The sequence below is a fragment of the Haliaeetus albicilla genome, chromosome 13 (genome assembly GCF_947461875.1).
Source record: "Haliaeetus albicilla chromosome 13, bHalAlb1.1, whole genome shotgun sequence".
Lineage (NCBI taxonomy): Eukaryota > Metazoa > Chordata > Aves > Accipitriformes > Accipitridae > Haliaeetus > Haliaeetus albicilla.
The window spans coordinates 34,758,300-34,775,688 of record NC_091495.1 but is presented as its reverse complement, the minus strand read 5'-3'; the positions used below and the strand labels follow the sequence as shown (position 1 = coordinate 34,775,688).

The following is a 17,389-nucleotide window of genomic DNA, read 5'->3' as shown; positions in this document are numbered from 1 at the left end:
AGTGTTTATTAAACAAGGTGAAAGAGTGGGAATAAACACAAAGCACTTCTGACCACCCACCAAAAGTCTTTTCTTGGTACTACTGCTTCTAGATTGCCTTACAGAATGATAGGTCTGGTTTGGATGTATTTTCCAAGATACCACTAAGGGAAAATCCAGTTCCTTATACTGACATGCTTCTGCCTGTTGTACAGATATTTTTTTAATACAGATGGAAAATGATGGGACGTACAACAAGGGCAAATTATGTATATAGATTGTCTTCATCCTTCTGCTTTCCCTACCTCCCTTTCCTATGTGCAGATATGTATATGTGTTCTAATTCAGTTTTTAAAGACTGATTCTGCCATTATTCTGAGACTAGGCCTACTAAAGTGTGAGACCATTGAATGAGACATTAGACAGGGACTTAAGCTGCCAAAAATCACTTAGAGTGGGGAAAAAAAGCTAGGTGTACACACCTTCCTGTGATTGACAGTGGTTTTGCTTCCACAGAGAGCGATAACGTTTGCTTTATAAAATCTTGTTTTGTAGACTGGGAGAAGAGGAAGGACTCCTACAAATGCAATAATGGTATGTAATTTTTCTTCTCAGAGTGGTTATAATTCTAGCAGATTTCTACCAAGTTTTTAATGTACATTTTTTTCCTTAGTAGTCCAAGGGGAAAAAACAACACCTTTTTGATGTTTTTGTTTAACAGTTACTACTTGTAACTGTTAGGAGTCAAAGCAAAATTACTTCAATATAGAGGGGCATAGGTGAATAAAGAAAAATGTATGTGGACTGTCGGAGCAGATCAGCATATACATTGGCAACTATGTAAACTGGAGAGTGTTGGTTCTCAAAGTAAATCAATGTGCAGATTGAACTCTCCTAGTTCTGCAATATCTATGAGTGTAAATAACTGTCTAAGAGAGATTATATCCTTGTACAAATTGATAATTATCATATAGATAAGATTTACTGGACATGGGCATGCTGAAAATGGGGAAATCGCATGAAATGTAGTTTTATCAAAGAGCATCACCACTAATGATGTGTAAGCTATTGCAAGTTCACTATGGAATCTATATTCAAAATGGGGGATGGGCAATTGACCTTTTCAGACAAACCTCTAGTTCATCCTTTAATTTACAAAGCATTTGTGGATAAAATTCTGTCAAATATTAATGAGTAATATTTGTGTCTTAGCCCTGAAATGTTGGATTGAAAAACAAGACTTTGAAAACCCTTTTCTTTTCTTTGTAGGGGACAGGTCATTAACATGCGGTACCTGGAATATTTTGAGAAAATTCTTCATTTTATCAAAGATAGGATCCTTGTTTATCATGGGTAAACTACCGATATGTTTTTTTTCCCCTGCCTTACTCCCCTGGTAATACTGATTTGAAATCTACATAATATTCATTTGAGAAAGTCTGAGGGATATTTTCTTAATTTCAGTAAGTTCTAGTTTTCTTGGTATCTATAACTGTCTTATTTTCTATTGGAAATGCAAAATCCTATTCATTGCCATGTAAAGAAACTTAAACTAATAGGAAGAAACATTGTGAATTACAGATTACAGTATACCTAGAAAGTAATAACAGTGTTGAATTTGTACCCACAGTTTTGGCATGAGTGCGTCTCAATTCTTTCTAAAAATATGATTTAGTAAAGATGTTGGGTTTCTTCCTGGTAGAATAGTATACAGTTTCTCTGAATATTGAGATTAATTTATGAAATAGTAGGAGTGAGGAAAGAAAGAGAAAAGAAGATATGGAAGGTAATTTTAATTGAAACTGGTGTTTGAAAAGTAGTTGTAAAGGAGCAGAGAATCTTTACTACCTGTTACATAGATAGGTTGGTAGACTTTGTCCTGGAACAGAAGACAGTTGTAGAATCTTGAATGAAAGAATGTGACTAAAAGTAATCTGAAAATTGATGTTGGCATCTATTTAAAACTTTGATCAGTTCTTTATGAGTAAAATGTCTTCCCCACCTGTGGCTCATTTGTAGCAACAGTGTTCTGCTAACCTTAAAAATTAAGAAACTCTTTTAGCTTTAAACACTCTAATTTTTTGTTGGCCTGGTAACATTTATTAAATATAGAGTTCTGTTTTGCAATCTCATTATGCTACTTAAATATCAAAAAATGAAAGTGTAGAAAATATGACAGTTGAAAACATTTAAGTTTTAGAAAATTTATGATAGTTGCTGAAGATATGTAAGTTCTGTAGTAACTGGGAAGTCTGGCTCTATTGGGAGCAAGTTTGTTTAGAGTGAGCCAGCAGCATTTGAACTTACACCAGAACGATTTGTGCTGTGATTTTTAAAATAATTCTGTTCTTAAAATCTGGATGTACAGTAATTAATAAATACTAAAGCAGTAGTTCAATAGGTTTCTTCAAGGTCCAGCTGTGCCTGCATCTGTAGTATTTACATACTTTTGAGGCTACACAGATGCATATATTTTGAGAAGAGTATTTCTAACATTAACTCTATTCTTCCATCTTACTTCATCAACAACCCCCTGCCCATGCGCACTCATGCAAACACTGTTCAGTGCTTTAGAGTGGCCAACAGCAAAGTTTGAAGTTGAGGTTTGAAACTGAAAAAAATAAGCTGAGCTGATATAGGAGGAAATTGCTTTTTGAAGAATAGGAGAGCATGTATGAAGGAACTGATTTTCAGCAAAGAAATAATTAAATAACTTTCAATAACTTATTCCACTATGGCTAATTAGGTTAAAGCTAGATGGATTTCCAGAAATGCTACATGTATTCAACCACTGCAATTCCATATTTAATTTTTTTTTTCCAGTGCTAATAATCCAAAAGGACTATTAGAGGTTCGAGAAGCTTTGGAAAAGGTACATAAAGTAGAAGATCTTCTTCCCATAATGAAGGTAAATTAAATAAAAACTTCAAAAGATTGTAAAAATAATAGAATGTGTTCTGGTAGATATCCAGTTCCTCAGAATATAACCATTATGTATAAGCTTAAAATGAATAACTGGAAACACTAACTCAGGTTATTTCAAACCTGTATATGTAGGGTATGACCTTCCCTTTGATATATGCAGATGTGTGATGTATATTTGAAAGGCTTGGCCTAACTGTGAATTGGTAAAGAAATGATGGGAAGACAAAATGTTTGCAATTCTTCGAAGCCAGCCTTATCAACCAGGAGGGTCTGTGGTCAGATCCACCATAATGGGCTCACAGTATGCCTGTACAGTATGAAGGAAAAAATCAAAGATGTGAGTCTGAAAGATGGGGAACATGGAAGCTCTTTTTACCTTAGGTGCATTGGTGCAGGTCAGTACCTGGTGGGGCTGGCAGGGGGAATAGTTGCCTTTAGTGACTGATAGCTAATCTGAAAGGAAATCTTGGTTTACATTCTTGTGCATTGGAAGACCGTCAGAAAAGGAGTGGGGAAACCTGCAGGTTTTCTTCTTGCTGGTGGTGGTCTTCATAGAAAGGCTTTGGATATATGACGTGCAAATTTATTTATACTCTTAACTCTTATCTCCACTTGAGTAATAAGGCTTGAGCTGGGTTTAAGTAAAAGGTCTTCCCTCTCTCCCCCCACTCCCCCAAATTAATCTAGGATGAGCAGTGTGCAAGTATTTGAGTTTGGGGAAACGCTGTTACAAAGTATTTCATTTTAAAGGATTGGACAGGATTTTATTTAGAGTAGAATAAAATTTGGGAAGAAACAGTCATTATTAAGTAGAGACAAACTCATCACTTTCTTACTGGGTGTGTCCACACTGCAGTTTCATATCTAAGCAAAGTTGACAGATTGCCATAGAACAGAGCTCTCTGAAGATACGTTGCTGCTACTGCTGGTAGACTGTCTGGGTTTGGATTTGTTCAGGGTAGTAGTGCTCACTCACTTGTGCTCTACAGATATCTTTACAGAAGCTACATGGCTCAAGCACTAAATTTTTATATGGCTTTTTTTAGTATGTATTACTAATATAAGTGTCTTCAAAGAACATACCATAATTTTGGAGGTCCTTTTTATATTACTGTCTTGTTCTTGGCCTTGAAAGATGAAGCCAAGTAGATACTAAGTGAACCTAAAGAAAAACTTCTGATGAAGAGCTAGTAGATGTTGGGGTGGATAGACAATTAAATGTTCCCTACTGACACACAAATTTGCAAATAGGGCCTTGTAGAGCACCTAATATGGCTGCTGTTAATTGTAAGCCAGAAAAAATGCTATTAGTGGAGTTAAAAATATAGGTTACTCCAAGGGGATGATGAAAGTACATAAACATAGTGGACTATACATGACTTATTTCAAAATAAATGTCTCAACTGGCAGCAAATAACTCTTTCTGGTTTTCATAACCTGTACATTTTGGTCTGGCTTGAATCTCCTGTATCCCATTCCAAATTGTATCAAAGTGGAATGCTGTCTGTCATGAGAGGCTTTTAGAGTTGTTTCTTTAAAATAAATGCAGATGCTCTTTAGACAAAACATCCTGGATCACAAGTTCTATCTTAAAATAAATAATTGCTTGAGTAATCCATTCAGCACTATTGCATAATAGTCATTAATAGTGCCTGTATAAAATGAATGTCTGCTAATATTGATGTAGTTCAGTTATTTGGGTAGCTAGGAATGTTGTATGTCAAATGCTGGGCTTTTGGCTTTACTTAAATACAGTTTTGTCTGGTTTATACAACTCTTTGGCTACAGTATTACACTTAGATAATGTAGCTTTGTAAAATTCTTAAACTTTGATATTTTTCCTTCTGATGAGGATAAACATTAATTGAAACTGTATCACAGTTAAGAAATTGTTGCTGTGAGCTGTATTCTGGAATCCACACTTGGACTAATGCAGCTACTTCTTAGTGTAAACATAAAACAGGCTCTCAAATTCCTGCTTTTGCATTTACGTAGTGAGACCAGAAGGTTACTATCAACATGCAATTTGGGGACAAACCTGTACAACTCAGACTGCTTTGTACAGTTGCTTTTCATAAACATTGCTGCTTTATATTTGCTATATGTAAAGCTGAATGTCAGTGTGCCTCATTCAATATTTATGATTGTCATTCAATACGAAATAAAGGATAAATGAAATAGTGTAGTTGTCCTGTTCCCTCAGTTTGTCCATTTTAATTTCTGGTCCATGTATTTTAGGTGTTTCAAAACAATAGCTAGGCAGTCTGTCTCTGTTCATTCTGATGTTACTCTTTTTTTTTTTTTTTTTTCTTTTGAAAGCAGTTTAACAGTAAAACAAGAGATGGGTTTACTGTGAACACAAAAGTCCCCAGCCTCAAGGATCAAGGGAAAGAATATGATGGATTCACAATTACAATAACAGGAGATAAGTATGTTTGCTATTTTTAGGGGTTCAGGTACATTAAGTAATGCTGAAGTATTAGCAATTAATCTTCTCACATGCCATTTCTACTTGCATAAAACGGGTTTTGTTTTTTACTAGTGGCATTTTTGTGAATAACTAAAAATTCTTTCGTTTGAGGAATTCTGATTCCTGTTGTGTTCCCTAACAAAGAGGGAATAGGGATAACACTGATGGAGTAGGCCCAGTTGAGATGATTCTCTAACATGTAGCACAAAAGTGAAGAGAGACCTTGTTGTTCATCTTAGATTATAAAATGCCTAAAGGGGAAAAAATCTCAAATATCTTGGACTTTATCCATACAAAATACATTTCTTGTTGTGAGACCTAGTGTGTTGTGGTGACTGAAAAGTCCTGAATGGAATGGAAATGTCTATGAGCAAAGAATGGAAGAGACTTTCTTCTATTTGGATTGTTGGCCTTTTTTTATGTTTATTTTTGAGATGTTTGCAGACCTTCTATCTGCAAATGTCAATTTAGCTAGTACCTGAATGTATGAGGATACAATCAGGAGGCTTTGGGCCACTCTTTGGGTGAAATACTGGCCGCTTGTCTTCCTGAAGAATGAGCATTAATCTGAAGCTCAGAAGCTCAGTCCTACTACTAAGAACTTTGGCTTATTTAAAATTTTAAATTCTATGCATTGGAATTTTTCCCAAAACTTGTGTGCTTCCAATGAGTGGCATGGAAGCCGAAATTCTCCTCTGAAATGTTAATATATCTCTTGGTTTTTAATTTTACATTCTAAACCATATGCCTATATGCAGTCAATTGGCATTAAATATATGGCCTCACTGTTGGGGGTAAAATATTTTGGTATCAGTAGAATGGTCTAACTGTTCTGCACAAACTGTTCTGTATCAGTCAGTCTGTTTTGATCCATAGTTTGTAACTGCTTTTATACCAAAACAATTCCATTTTGGTAGTTTAAAAGTTAACAAAACTACACTTTACATTCTATACAAAAATCTCAAGCCCATGAAGATATTGTAAAATTTCATCTTTCTTATTTTTTACCTACACTTTAAGTGAAACAAGAATGCTTGTCAGGTATTCCTCAGTGGAAATACTTCATCTGTGATTAGACAGCAATCTTTATGTATTCTTTCAGACAAACTTACAATGTGACAAAAAGTTTTTAATTCAGTGTTGTGTGGTTTGTTTTGTTTTTTTTTTAAACTCAAAGGGGGGCAATGCGTGTAATCTCCTGCTTAAGGAAAAATTATCGGAGAAAGGTTATGATGTGGTATTTAACTGTAGTATATTTGTAACTTGCCCTGGATATTAGATTATGCATCAAGTTCCGTTCAAAAAATTTCTTACTTCCTTTTTTGTTTCATCTACTCGATAGAGTGGGGAACATATTATTTTCGGTAGAAACTCAGACAACAGAAGAGAGAACACAGCTGTATCATGCGGAAATAGATGCGCTATATAAGGATCTAACAGCTAAAGGAAAAATTCTAATTCTGTCTGCAGATCTGGGGGTAAGGCAGGTTTAATGGAAATGATGAATTCCTTGATAAAATTCTATTATGTCTTTATACATTCTGTTTAACAGTCACTGTTCTAATAATTTTTGACGGAGATTTTAAGTAATAAAATTGACTACTTGCTTAAACCCAATTATGAAAAATACCATAAGAAGTTGCCATAATTCTATCTGTTACTTTAAAATTTGCTATGCTTTGCTGCAGTAACAGAGTCCAGACAAGTTCTCAGTATCACATTGTGTTCCTCCCCCACCTCCCCTTATTTTCTTTATTTTTCTCATGGGTCTGTGTTCACTGTTTCATCATCCTTATAAGCACTACTCAGGATTTGGCTCATGATGGCTACATGTAAGATGAGAAGTAACACAAATTCATGAGAAGCACTAGAATTTTGTTTGTGTTGATTTGTGTTGCAGTGAGAATCTGACTACGTTTGAGCTTGTGACATTTGAGTTTGTGCTCTCCATTTTTCATCCTTTAACACAGCGTAGATGAACTGTTTCACCTGAATTTTAAAGATATAACAATTTTCTTAAACATTTCTTGATCAGACTTCAACTTCTTAGCTCGACACTTTTCACATTTGAAATGGTTCTTTAAAAAAAAATCGTAGTACTGTAAGACTTTCCAGTATGTGTTCCTTTATATGGTATTACCTCTCTATTAAATTATCTTTAATTGATTTTTTTTTTTTTCCCCTCTTAGGAAGTAGATGCTGTTTGCAACTTGATCCTGTCATTAGTTTATTACTTCTATAATTTAATGCCACTTTCAAGAGGATCTAGGTAGGTGATGGTCTTCATCATGTCTGTTGTCTTGGATACACACTGTAAAATGTCCACGTGTTGCAGTATCTTAATATATTTTCTAACATAAAAAAAGCTAAAAAGCTCTGGGTTGAGCTGTGTGTCCTGCACAGTCTCTCATTTTGTGCTGCCATGACGATGGATACTGACTTAGTACTGGTTTAAAAGCTAGTTTCTAATGCTGGTGGTAACTATTCATAGCTACATGTATATTTAAAATGATGAGTAGTCTGTATTTATAGACTTCAGCTCACAGATTTAAAAGTGTCATTTTTAAATTGTAATGCTTGGGTTCCTAATCCATGTTATGTTACACCACTGTAATTTCACTCAAGAAGCTTTACCAAAATGTGTATTTAAGATGAAATATACTTTGAGATAACTTAATAAAATACACTAAAATATTGTTTTAGTAATTTATTGCAACTGTTAGCGTCACCACATGAAACCCTAGAATAAAGTCCCACACCGCAGATCCCTTCAGCTGAAATTCTAGATTAATTCAAACTTGGCTACATCTAAGACTATTATGAATCTCTGTTCCACAAAGCACTTAAGTTCTTTAAGCTTATTATTAAACACAGTTTAGAAGAAAATAAAATTTAAAAAATCCTGAGACATCATTTTTATAATCAGACTTTGCCTTTATCTAACAGAATGTAAAAATTAACAGAAATTCTGTCTGAGTTTCCCAATTTAAAAAAAAAAAGTTAAAAAAACCTGAAGTGACTGAACAGCTTTACAGTGCCTCTAGCTCTGTTGCAGTAGAGTTCATAAACTCTTCTGGGCTACAGCTGAGCTTCTTGGAAACAGGTGTTTGCTTTGTTTTCAGCACTGTGGAGTCTTAAGAACTCATGTCTGAAATTATGATTCTGACTACTGTAGAAACACTGCTCTTCAGTAGTTAAATTCCATAGGATCATAACTTCATTCCAGTGGTGTTGGAAAGTAACAGTGATTTCACTTTTTAAGTGTTTCATGGTTATTTTTACTTCTAAAATAAAGTAACTAGCACAGTAATTTTTACTAGCCTTCTATGAAAGAGTACTATATTCTATTTGTTTTGTAGTCTAAAAAGAGCATTATGGAAAGACTTTTACTGTACTTTCTTGGTCTTGATTTTTTTTTTTAAGTGTGATAGCTTATTCAGTGATCATGGGAGCACTAATGGCAAGTGGAAAAGAAGTATCAGGAAAAATCCCTAAAGGAAAGGCAAGTATCAAAATACACTGGTTCAGCCTTAACGGAGGAAGTCATAGTTGTAAATGTGAGGAAGAAGCTGTAAGAATGAACAGAAGTTGCACACTTCTTTACTGGTGCTGAGTTAGCTGCATACTATGGTGTTTTGCAGCCTGAGAGAGTTTTGAAAATGTCATTGCTGTTCTGTCAGCAGGTGAGATTTAGAGATAGTATGTGCAATTCTGGTTAGTCAAATTGTAGCAGTTTGTGTCCCACAGTAATTACAAATATGTAACTGAAGCATTTCTAGTGTTCTGAGCTGCTCTTTCCAGCTTGCTTTGAGAAGGGTTCTGAGAATACTTGGGCAGAATTAGTGACTCATCTGGCACACAACAGAAATTTTCTGCCTTTGCTCTCAATGTATTCCAGAGCATTTAGGGCTTGGTAAGTAGATATGTATTAGCAACTTCTCTTGATTTCTCCTTCCCCTCTATATTCTGCTTAATTTAAAATAAGTCCTAGTTTTTAAGTGACTACATTTGAATATTATACCACCTTGCTCAGTAAAGGGTTTCCCTTTCTTTATTCAACTATTGGTCTGTTAGCTGTGTTACCTTTTCAGCATGAAAGGAGTGAGAACACTTCTGTCTCTTTAATGTGTTGTCAAAAGAATCAGTGAAATTCCAGCGAGAATCAAAGTTGTTGAAGAAAATATCCTGCGTGGATAACTGAAGAAAGAGCGACTTTCCCTTTTGTTCTAGAAAGCCCTGAAAACAATGAAGTTTGTCCTTTCAGTCCAATGAACTCCTAGTAGCTTTTAAGAGCAAACTGCACTTGCTTAGTAGCAAGAAAGCTTCCTTTTCAGTATGCCACTAAGCTAATATCTGCACCGTTCTGTGGGAGTTCAAGCTAAGGTAAAAGGCTTATGTGGGTTTTCTTATGCATCTTCTTAGGACTTAATAGGGTAGTGCATTTTGCTGACTGATTTAATGCAGGCAAGCAGAGTTGCAGGATTACTAAAAACCAGGATTTCTGACTTACAGGAAGCTTTTGGGACATTTTTACATTTGAGGTTTTTTCCTGAAACAGAGTGCCTGAACTGGAACAAAGCCATTTTTTAGAAAAGTTTTCACCAGCTGGAAGAAATTGTTTTCCCCAGTTGAATGAAATTGGGATTTTTTTTTAATTTATTTTTTTAATTTTTTTTTTTTTGCCAGATTCCTTAGAAGGGTATTTCTGGTCCCAGGCTTATGACAGCATGCCTTATCAGACCACTCTGAAGACAAAGATACCCAGTAGTCAAGAGTCCTGTTATTGCCTGACAGGTCAGTCAGTAGCCACAGCCAATGTAACTTCCAGTATTGGTTGTGGTGGGGTGTGGAAACCCACAGAGAGTTTTAGTGCCTAGCACGCGTGCTGACTTCCAAACTGGTGATGAGGAACAAAGTAGTCTGGGCACAGACTAGTTAGTAAGCTTACTGCTGTCTTACCAAGAATAGAGGTAGCATGCTCTCAGAACCCTTCCTTGAATTCAGCCAAAGTTCACTGAACCACAAATGTGTCACCTTAAATGTTTCAGTACTAGTGAACCAATGTTTTTGAGTGAACATTGTTTTGCTGAAAACTTATTTTCAGCTGTAGATACGAAGTTGCACAGAGTTCTTGGCTATATGTAATCAAACTTGTCTGAAAACCCACCGTGGAAGAAGTAATACAGAATGCCTGGAAAGTCCAATATAAATCTACCAATCATGTGATACAATATTTTGCAGAATACAGTATGTAGAAATGAAAAATATCCCCATTTTATTGGGACATTGTAATAAAGGGCTGAAGACAGTCAATATTTTCTGGCACTGACTCATTAGTACAAACATCTTGTTAGGAGATTAAAAAAAAAAAACTGGATTTTTGTCACAGAAGGAAGGATATGTTTTTAAAGTTGAATTTATATGTTAAGAATATTTGAGGATTAAGTTCTTGAAATTAGAGAACTTAACTTCTCTAATTTCTTAAGATCTTTTTTATTTTGTTGCATTTTCAGCTGGTTGATTTTGAAGCAATGACAGCACCAGGGTCTGAAGCTTTTAGCAAAATAGCAAGGAGCTGGATGAATCTGAAAAGGTAAATCTTTTTCTTCAGATGGGGGGTGGGGAAATAAAATACGAAAGACTTAATATGTAAAATTTAAACCTATACTAAAAAATGTTACTTAGAAATTGTGAGCTTAGTAAATGATTCAGTGTATTTTTTAACACTGTTTAGGAATTGATAAGACAAGATTTGAATTTACACACACAGTAGTTTATTTCTAGTCTAACAGAGTAGTTAGCAGTCTAGACATTCAGTTATGTGAGTGTTATCCTCTGAGAAAATTATTTAGGTTAATATTTTCTTCATTTTGTCCAGAGGTCAAATTTGCCTTTTTATTATTGTTTTTTTTATCATTAGTAAATCTGGTGATTTAATTTGGGGTTTTTTTCCCCATTCTTATGGATCTCTTCAAACTGTATATCAAAAGTCATTTGCTTATCCTTTAGTGCTATTTTAATTTGGAGAGTAAGTATTTTCAAAGTAAATGGAAGTTTTGAATATACAGAATTATGTTACTTAGTATAGCTGCAAGACTTTTGTATAATGCTTTAAAATTTTTATTTTCATATGGATTGATTTTTGAATACTGAACACATTAATTCCTTGTCAGTATTATGAACCTGGTGTGTTTGATTTGTCCCTTAGTGGTTATTCCCCATACAAAATCTGAAAATCAGGCCAGAGACAAAACCAGTTTTAGTATCCTTCACGTCAGGGTCAAGACACTTAAAGGGTGCTGAGAGAACTGGCCAATGTCCTTACAAGGCCATCTATAATCTCTGAAAGGTTGTGCACATCAGGGGACATTCTTGGTGACTGCAGGAAAGGAAATCTTGAATCTGTCTTCAAGAAGGCCAGAAACGGCAACCCAGGGAAATTATGGGCTGGTTGGCCTCACTCTAGTCCCTGGGAAAGTCATGAAGTGGGTCCTCTAGGAAAGCATTTCAGGGTATATGAAGGAGAAGGTGGCTGGGGACAGTCAACATGGGTTTACTAAACATTGTGTGACCCAATATGATTGCTTTCTGTGATAAAACGACTAGATTTGGGGATGAGAAGAGAGCAGTTGATGTTGTTTATTTTTACTTCAGCAAGGACTCCCACAATACTCTCATACCAAGATAGCACATTGTGGTCTGGACGAATGGACAGCTAGATGGGTAAAAAGCTGTTTGGAGAATCAGATTTAGGGGGGTACTCAGCACTTCAGACCACACCTAGAATACTGCATCCAGTTTGGGGGCAGCTGCAGTAAAGACTATGATAAACCGGAACAAATCCAGTAGAGAGCCACCGAGATGGTCAAGGGGCTGGAGCACATGCCTTAACAGGAGTGAGAGGGGCTTGTTCAGCCTGGAGAAGAGAAGGCCCTGACCTAACAGCAGCTTTGCAGTACCTGTAAGTGTTGAGAAAATGGAGCCAGGCAGTGCTTGGTGGCAGGACAACAGGCAACGTGCATGAGTTGAAATGAGGTTCAGACTGAGCATAATCTTTTCACCCTGAGCGTAGTCAAGCAGCAGAGCAGGGTGCCCAGAGAGGCTGTGCAGTCTCCATCCCTGGAGATGTTCAAGACCTGACAGGATAAAGCCCTGACACCCTGGTCTGACTTCGCAGTTGACCTTGCTTTGAGCAGGATGTTAGATCACAGACCTCCCGAGGTCTGGTCTAACCTGAGTTATTCTGAGAGCCTGAGGAACTTTGCAGCTGCTGTTAGCGCCGAATATCTCACACTGATTAGTGTTGTTTAACTTAATTACCAGTGGTTCTCAGCCTGGTGAATTTCACTAGACTATAAAATCTCTTCCTAAATGAAGAGGGCTATTAAGAAGACTCAAGGACATCTTTGTCAGACTCTGGCTAAAAATCTACATGTAAATGCAGCCAAACTCGGCATTTATTAAGGAGTGACATTTTTAAACTACAGTGTAGCAAGTTGTGGTTTTTATTGCAAGTAGTCTGCATAAATATTGTGACCTGGTTGTCTTGGAAATATAAAATATTTATGGTTCCCACAATTTTTTACTGTAAATCTCCTGATTTATATACTCAACTTCTTTCCTAATCCTCTGTTCGTGTCTTTTTTTTTTTTTTGTCTTCCCCCCCCCCCCCCAAAGACATATCTTTACCAAAGGGGAACTTCTGTCTTGGGAGCAAAGTCAGCTTAAGTCATTTCAACCCTACCTATGTGTTTCTGACCCTCTTAGTTGTACTGCTGAAATTTGTGTGAATCCATAGCAAACCAGATCAGGTAACTGATTTATGTTAAAAGTAACCTTGCCAAAACCAAAATTTATTTTTAACCGAGACCATTTTGTAGCATAGTCCCACTGATAGTATTGCTGGCTCAAATGAGAGATGTATAATGGGTGAGGAATGAGCTAGAGTGGAGAAAATGCTAAAGTTGGCTTTGCCTGATGCTGGGAAAAATATCCATAGAACCACAGCCCAAAGGACTTGAAGTAATAATATGAAGGTAATTAACATGAGCAGCTAATTTGTCTGTGGTAGAAGAATAATAGTGGGTAAGGTAAGTAATGCTTGAAGACTTAAAGCAATAAAACTTTGCTTTAACTTCTGCCATTTCCGAAGGGTCTTCTGTGCAGTCATTGGTTTTTGTTCTGTATAGTGAGTGAAGAGTCATGAGAAGCAAGAGCTGGCTGTGAGCAACAGAAGGGGATGATGAGAAGTATAAGCTAATGTGTTAACTTCCAGGTAAATCGTAAAACTCAGCAAAAGATAAATAATTTTCTTTTTTTCTCCTCTTTCAGTATTTCACCTTCTTACAAGAACCTACCGTCAGTATCAGAGACTTTTCCAACCCTGAGAACGATGATTGAAGTACTAAATACAGACTCATCTCATTGTCTAAAAAAAACTATAGTTGTTGTATAATTTATACAAATAAAAGGCTAAGAAGTACTGCTTCATAAATTATTTTGAAGGGGAAATTATAGTCAAAATGGTTTGGTTTTATTTTAATAGAGGAAACTTACTTGACTAGTTATCACCAGAATAAAAGGAATCTTTCTGTGATGAATAATACTAAAAAGGAAAAAAAGTAGAACAGCTGATTTCTTGTATTGAGATGTACTCTAACAGGAAGTAGTTGTTCAAGGGGCCAAACCAAAGAGCAGTAAGAAACCTGATCACAGTTGTGATCTGAACATACTGCAGGTGAAAATTTATTTAAAAAAAAAAAAGTGGTCTGTGTTGGAAATACCGCTATGCTACTTCCCATTTGTTGGTTTGTTTTGTGTGTTGTGTTTTGTTTTTTTTTTCCAAAGCTTCTGTCTTCTGCATGGAAAACTTCGTGAGCCATACATGTGTGAGTAATTGGTTAATACACACGCATTTCATGTAATGCAATCCAGTGAAGGAACAGATGTCAGCTTAAAAGAATGGGTTTCAGGAAGACATCATTGGGAAACAAAACCAAACAAATTACATATTTGGAGTTAGGCTCTTGGTAAGTGTCAGAAACACAGCAACTGTACATCAGTCTCCCTTTCCAAGTACCCAGTGGTGGTGGTTGGCAGAAGATATCAATGGATTGACATTATATTGGGAGAGCTAGCTAGGGCTTCTTGGGTTGTTTTTGTTGGACGGGTCTGGCAGCATTCTGGAAAGGCAGGCTTCCAGTAATGCCGGGCTAATTCAGTTCAAACAACATGGACAGTACCATGAACCAATTTCTGATTGTAACAGTGATGATATTTCTGGTGAGTCCTAACTGAACTGTACTCATTTTAGCTTGAGCTTTGTGACTTTGGAGCTCTTTACCATGTGAAGTGATTTCAGAAACAGTGAGCAACGGTGGGAAGAATGTCTGGTTTCCTCAGTGGCTTTGATCAACTTTTTTTCTTGCCTGAATATTCAGCATTTCAGAAAGTGTACAAACTGTTCTGTTTTAGATACAGCTTTCAACTTGTTTAATATTGATGGTCTAAACCGTGATTCTGTTGCTGTCATCTTTTACACAAATACTCTATTCTTTACTTTGCTTGCTTCCAGTTTTCCAGAGGTTAGGGCTTTGTTGGGCAGGTGCAAATATCTGTCCTAACCATGTAATATGAGATTCTAAAGAGTAAGTTATTTACTAAGGAAGAGGGGAAAACATCCTGCGTATCCCAAGCGTACCAATAGCAGTGTTGTGGTTACTTTTCTCTGGGTACAGCACAGGGCAATCTCAAGCCCCTCTTTAATGAAGAAAGAAATGCAGCAAAGCATCAAGAATGTTGATATAGGTGACCTACTTTAATAGTGGGACTGAAAACAGGGTGGATCTATTGAATGGAGGGTCTTTTCTTGATTATTTCACACAAGTATTTATCGGATTCAAAGTGGACTCTGTGGTGTGTGTGCGAGTTTGGGGGGCATGGGGGAAGTGCCACAAGGTAAGTTAGAAGCTGCTGTGAATTCAAATTAAACCAGTGGTGCATATATACCCGTGGGAACTTTTTTTCATGAACTCTTGTATTCTAAGATTGTATGTTGAAAATACAAGGGTAGGGAAAGAATGTGCTTTTCTTCCACTTACCACCTTTTTACCATCTATTGCTGAAACAAATGTTGCTATCTGTATAGTAACTCTTCCTCCCTAAGAAGTGCTGTTACAGTATTAACTTCTTGCCAGCTAGTCTGTGGTACTGTTAACCAGAGTCGTTAAGCACAGCAGAAGTAATGTTGCATGAAGGCAGGGGAAAGAATAGGAAGCAGATTTTTTTTATTAGATGTATTTAATCCTGATTCTGGTATTCTGTGAGTAGGTCTAGAATCTGTTTCAAAATTTGCATGGACTGTACTGGAGCTACAGTGATAACATGGTTAGATTTGATGAAAAAATCATGACCCAACTCCCAGCCAAGGGAATAATGATCTAATGTGCAATATCTTTAACTGTAGAAATCAACATTTGTTTTGCAAATATCAGAAAGCAAATGGTGTACCCATGTCTGAGCCCATTTTTCCTAAAGCCTATTTTTCTCTTCTGCTTGTTTGCAGGGGAAATAACTAAGTAAGTTCAGGTACATGTATCTGATCAGGGGATGCATAACAGATGAGTGCCCAAAGTGGAAAAGGAAATCTAGAACTGGGGTAACACCTGTTTGGAATCAAAGTTGTTAGCCATTAGTGAGCACTAATGCACTTCGTAATGTTGCTAAGCTTTTGGGAGGATAGGTATCACTTTGAGTAAGTAAAACTCATCAGACAAAAAAAAGAATAGAAGCAGAATTTCATATGCAGACCTAAGGTTCATTAACCAAACCATAATAAAGGCAAAATTCACCACCTGTCTGGCTGGTACTAATGCACATGCGTTTTAAACTTTCTTGATCAGAATTTATGTAAAGGTCAAAAGTAGGTATTTCTTTCCAAGTAAGGATAAAGGAGGCTTGTGAGTTTTCATGGAAGGAGTAGGGTTGCTGTCCAATTGTGACAAAGGTATTTTCCCACCATTCTCTTGCTTGAGTACCTTCCCTTACCCCACTAGAAATAAGCACTATTTGCTTCTATGGTGTCTTCTATGTAAAGGTCTAGAAGTTTCAGAAACCTCTATTAGATTCCATTATGGAGGAAAGGAATTGTTACTTTCTGCCTGCCTAATGGAGAAACGGGTACAGTAGCCCGGAAGAGATGCCTAACTTTATGCCTTGATTGTATTCTAATAGTATGGTCTTTTCTTTAAGCCTGTAACTTTTCTTATACCTTGTATTATTAATTGTGAAAGGGGAAATCTATGTTGGTATTGACTAGACAGTTCTTAGAACTATAAAATAAGAGGCTTCTTGTTTCAGGGATTAGACCAGAGGGAGTTAGGAAAGGGTGGCAGGGAAGAAGAAAATTCTCTGGACGAAAAAGCCCATGTACAGCTATCTGGGTTTTATTCTCATTTCTTTTACTCCTGTGACTGACTTCATACTCATCCCCCTGCTGACAGACAAAAAGATGATATTAATGGGAGATCAAGGGAGGGCAGGTGTAACATGTATTACACCTCTATGAGTGTGTGTGTGTATGTGTTTCAAAGGCTTGTTTCTTTGGGCGTGATACAGATGACTAAGAAAGCAAGTGAGCTTGTCAAATGCTCTCAAACAAGTTTAACAAACAAAACAGGATTATATAACTGGGCTGGTATGTGATGACTTAGAGTACTGTAATTACCTCCTAAGACCCAGATATATGCAGAAATCTAATTATCATTTTCCATCCTCTTCTGTGTCATCTTAGCTGGTCTAGCAATATCATTTGAACTCTTAAATGGAAAAATTAATGCATTGCAGCCCCAACCATTTATCTATTAAGAATAATATTAAAGAAAGCAGAATGAGGAAAAAAAAATAGGCTAAGCAATGAAACCCCATTAATCTGAACCTCAGTATTTGTGCGACTTCATAATATAATTTGAAGATAAAAAAAAATTCCCATGCAACTACCTAGAACAAAAGGCAAAG

At 36.3% G+C, this 17,389-nt stretch overlaps 1 protein-coding gene across 3 annotated transcripts in view; it reads left to right on the top strand.

Moving 5' to 3' along the window:
* The window catches only part of TTC13 (tetratricopeptide repeat domain 13), a 42,079-nt gene extending 28,223 nt beyond the window's left edge, over positions 1-13,856 (top strand). Inside the window, exons 16-23 of one of the 3 annotated variants that reach the window (XR_011327547.1) lie at positions 1,249-1,332; positions 2,803-2,887; positions 5,224-5,333; positions 6,717-6,852; positions 7,564-7,643; positions 8,798-8,876; positions 10,061-10,168; positions 10,888-10,967. Coding sequence is in view for 2 of the 3 variants with exons in the window: in XM_069800784.1 (XP_069656885.1) it covers positions 1,249-1,332; positions 2,803-2,887; positions 5,224-5,333; positions 6,717-6,852; positions 7,564-7,643; positions 8,798-8,876; positions 10,888-10,967; positions 13,706-13,829 (778 nt within the window). In the remaining variant the exon portion in view is untranslated. Of the gene's footprint in view, positions 1-1,248; positions 1,333-2,802; positions 2,888-5,223; positions 5,334-6,716; positions 6,853-7,563; positions 7,644-8,797; positions 8,877-10,060; positions 10,169-10,887; positions 10,968-13,705 lie in introns of those variants that run through there. The other 2 variants (XM_069800785.1, XM_069800784.1) reach the window with 2 other exon arrangements.
* The last annotated feature ends 3,533 nt before the right edge of the window (positions 13,857-17,389 follow it).